Genomic DNA, 4,046 nt, shown 5'->3' with positions numbered 1-4,046 from the left:
TTTTTTTTTTTTTTTTTTTTTTTTTTCTGTGCTTGGCGATGCATTTCTCGTTCTGTTTCGATTGAAAACTTTTTCGAAACTTCGTTGATCTGGTAGTGATTAGTACTTCGATTGTTTTCTGTAATATTGCTTCTTGGAAGGCCAAATTATAAGAATAGAGAAACAACATAATTTTATACTATGATTTCAAAATAGTGTGGCTTAATCAACTGTGTGTTCATGATTAATCAAAATAACATAATTACGTGTCAGTTATTTTCAATCCACTTATATTTATGACTGTTTGATTTATAGGAGCGCATACCAGTTCAGGAAGTGTTTGAGCAATTGAAATGCTCCCGAGATGGTTTGTCCTCAGAGGAGGGGCGCCAGAGGCTTCAGCTCTTCGGCCCAAATAAGCTTGAAGAGAAAAAGGTCACTTATGACTGAGAACAAACACAAATGTCTCCACTTTTAGCTTCAATGAAAATGAAAATCTAACGGTTAAACTGTTCTTCCCAAACAGGAAAATAAATTTCTGAAGTTTCTTGGTTTTATGTGGAATCCACTTTCATGGGTTATGGAAGCTGCAGCTGTCATGGCCATTGTGCTTGCCAATGGAGGGGTAACGTTTTTCTCTTTCTCTCTGTTTTCGAAATGTAAATCAAAGTTCTTGCCGAGACACTGATATGATTTCAATGGATAAAATTGCAGGGGCAACCACCGGATTGGCAGGACTTTGTGGGTATTACTGCACTGCTTATTATCAATTCCACAATCAGCTTTATAGAGGAAAACAATGCAGGCAATGCTGCAGCAGCACTTATGGCCGGTCTTGCACCAAAAACCAAGGTCCTTCGTGACGGAAAATGGTGTGAGGAAGAGGCTGCAATCTTAGTTCCGGGAGATGTTATCAGCATTAAGTTGGGAGATATCATTCCAGCAGATGCCCGTTTGTTGGACGGTGATCCTCTTAAGATTGATCAGTCAGCACTTACCGGGGAGTCTTTGCCAGTTACAAGGTGCGCTGGTGATGAAGTGTTTTCTGGTTCCACCGTCAAGCAGGGTGAGATCGAGGCTGTTGTAATTGCTACTGGCGTCCACACCTTCTTTGGAAAGGCTGCTCATTTGGTTGATAGCACAAATCAAGTGGGACACTTCCAAAAGGTAATGTGCGAAAAGGTTTCACGTTCTCTTTCACAGTCAGAGAAATGAAAGGTTTAACTAGTGATTATATGTTTGTCATGTTCTATTCAATTCTATTGTTTTCAGGTGTTGACTGCCATTGGAAACTTCTGTATTTGCTCGATTGCTGTGGGGATGGCGATAGAGATAGTAGTGATGTATCCTATTCAACATCGTCGATATAGAGATGGGATTAACAATCTCTTGGTGCTTCTCATTGGGGGGATTCCAATTGCCATGCCAACAGTGTTGTCAGTCACAATGGCCATTGGTTCTCATAGGTTATCCCAGCAGGGTGCTATTACAAAGAGAATGACGGCCATTGAAGAGATGGCTGGAATGGATGTACTCTGCAGTGATAAGACTGGAACTCTAACTCTCAACAAGCTTACAGTTGACAAATCCATGATTGAGGTGTTCGTTAGAGATGTCGACAAAGATACTGTAATTTTGCTTGGTGCTAGAGCTTCCAGGGTTGAGAATCAAGATGCTATTGATGCTTGCATTGTTGGCATGCTAGGCGATCCTAAGGAGGTATATTCTTTAAACTATACAGCAAATAGTATCTGCCTTTTCTATGGCCTTTGATGCTTTCATAGATGACATTCTAATGTGTTAACCTTCTCTTTCATTACCTCACAGGCCAGAGAAGGCATTAAAGAGGTCCATTTCTTGCCCTTTAACCCTGTAGACAAGCGTACAGCTATTACATATATTGATAGCGATGGCAATTGGCATAGAGTGAGCAAAGGAGCACCGGAGCAGGTTGTAGAACTACTGAAACTTATGCATTATCTTTCTCTAGCTCTACTTCATATTTACATATTTGGAATCTGGACAGATTATCGAGCTCTGTGACCTCCGGGAAGATATTAAGAAGAAGGCTCATTCAATCATCGACAAATTTGCTGACCGTGGTCTTCGTTCTCTTGCTGTTGGCAGACAGGTAATTGTCTAGTTTATCTTCAAAATTGAAATATGACTGAAAAAAAGACTTTTATACAGACCGTTCCAGAAAAATCCAAAGATGCTGCTGGAGGACCGTGGCAATTTGTTGGTCTCTTGCCTCTCTTTGACCCTCCAAGGCATGACAGTGCAGAGACAATCCGAAGGGCACTTAATCTTGGTGTCAACGTTAAGATGATCACCGGTGACCAACTGGCCATTGGGAAGGAAACTGGGCGCAGGCTTGGAATGGGCACAAACATGTATCCATCTTCCTCCCTCCTTGGACAAAGCAAGGACGAATCAATTGCTTCTTTGCCTGTTGATGAGCTTATTGAGAAGGCTGACGGATTTGCAGGCGTCTTCCCCGGTGAGCATTAGGATGATTAGATTGATGTAACATAGCTTTTTTGTGCCTTTGCATACTGAATGGCTGTTGTTAAATGCAGAGCACAAATATGAAATTGTGAGGAGACTTCAAGAAAGGAAGCATATCTGTGGGATGACAGGAGATGGCGTGAATGATGCTCCAGCATTGAAGAAGGCAGACATAGGAATTGCAGTGGCTGATGCAACTGATGCGGCAAGAAGTGCTTCTGATATAGTCTTGACAGAGCCAGGACTGAGCGTGATTGTCAGTGCTGTTTTAACAAGCAGAGCCATTTTCCAGAGGATGAAGAACTACACCATCTACGCAGTTTCAATCACCATCCGTATTGTGTTGGGCTTTATGCTTATTGCACTCATTTGGAAATTTGACTTCTCCCCTTTCATGGTTCTTGTCATAGCCATTCTCAATGATGGCACCATCATGACCATCTCTAAAGACAGAGTAAAACCTTCCCCTCTTCCTGATTCATGGAAGCTCCGCGAGATCTTTGCAACTGGAGTTGTTTTGGGCTCTTACTTGGCCGTTATGACTGTTGTTTTCTTCTGGATCATTAACACCACTGATTTCTTTTCGGTAAGAAAATTGCAAATAATCACTAACCCAGATTGAACTTTTTAGCATTCTGCTGCTTATCCTTGTTCTTATTAACGTGCAGGATAAATTTGGTGTCCGTTCCATCAGAGAAAATAGGGCTGAGCTCACAGCAGCTGTGTATCTTCAAGTTAGCACAGTCAGTCAGGCACTCATTTTCGTCACAAGATCTCGAAGCTGGTCATTTATTGAACGCCCTGGTCTACTCCTCGTGTTTGCATTCTTCGTGGCACAGCTGGTAAGAGGCGTAACCCATTAGCTTGGTTATGTAATGTTATTTCCTTCTAAAATGGATTTATATTATTTGTTGTCAAGGTGGCTACGCTCATTGCTGTGTATGCGAACTGGGATTTTGCGGTTATGAAAGGGATTGGATGGGGATGGGCTGGAGTGATCTGGATCTACAGCATAGTCTTCTACATTCCTCTGGACGTTCTCAAGTTCGCCACTCGATATGCATTGAGCGGCAAGGCTTGGGACAATATGCTCCAAAACAAGGTACGTAAAAAGGACTAAAAACAAAAGCCTCAACTAGACATTTACGGACTCTCGCTCATTGCTCTCACATGCATTTCAGATTGCTTTCTCATCAAAGAAAGATTATGGCATTGGAGAGAGAGAGGCTCAATGGGCTGCAGCTCAACGTACCCTTCACGGCCTGCAGCCTCCCGAAATGTCAGAGCTCTTCAATGACAAGAGCAATTACAGGGAGTTGTCTGAAATCGCAGAGCAAGCCATGAAGCGTGCTGAGGTTGCAAGGTTGAGGGAGCTTCATACATTGAAGGGGCATGTTGAATCGGTGGTGAAGCTAAAGGGATTGGACATTGAAACGATCCAACAACACTATACTGTTTGAAGATGAAGACAGAGAGAGGATTTTCAGGTGCCGGAAAAGTGGCCGCCGGCGAGAGCAGCGAGACACAGAAATCAAAAAAAAAAAAAAAAAAAAAAAAAA

The 4,046-nt window shown here is 42.4% G+C and overlaps 1 protein-coding gene across 1 annotated transcript in view; it reads left to right on the top strand.

The window, feature by feature from the left end:
• The window catches only part of LOC111452111 (ATPase 9, plasma membrane-type), a 4,907-nt gene extending 874 nt beyond the window's left edge, over positions 1 to 4,033 (top strand). The window contains exons 2-12 of the mRNA XM_023092655.1: positions 295 to 414; positions 506 to 604; positions 694 to 1,146; positions 1,252 to 1,698; positions 1,807 to 1,929; positions 2,006 to 2,110; positions 2,170 to 2,479; positions 2,559 to 3,073; positions 3,156 to 3,329; positions 3,407 to 3,589; positions 3,669 to 4,033. Coding sequence (XP_022948423.1) covers positions 295 to 414; positions 506 to 604; positions 694 to 1,146; positions 1,252 to 1,698; positions 1,807 to 1,929; positions 2,006 to 2,110; positions 2,170 to 2,479; positions 2,559 to 3,073; positions 3,156 to 3,329; positions 3,407 to 3,589; positions 3,669 to 3,947 — 2,808 coding nt within the window. The 3' untranslated portion in view covers positions 3,948 to 4,033. The remainder of the gene's footprint in view (positions 1 to 294; positions 415 to 505; positions 605 to 693; positions 1,147 to 1,251; positions 1,699 to 1,806; positions 1,930 to 2,005; positions 2,111 to 2,169; positions 2,480 to 2,558; positions 3,074 to 3,155; positions 3,330 to 3,406; positions 3,590 to 3,668) is intronic.
• The last annotated feature ends 13 nt before the right edge of the window (positions 4,034 to 4,046 follow it).

The sequence above is a fragment of the Cucurbita moschata genome, unplaced genomic scaffold (assembly GCF_002738365.1).
Source record: "Cucurbita moschata cultivar Rifu unplaced genomic scaffold, Cmos_1.0 Cmo_Scf00014, whole genome shotgun sequence".
Taxonomy (NCBI): Eukaryota; Viridiplantae; Streptophyta; class Magnoliopsida; order Cucurbitales; family Cucurbitaceae; genus Cucurbita; species Cucurbita moschata.
This window is presented reverse-complemented; position numbering and strand designations above follow the sequence as displayed.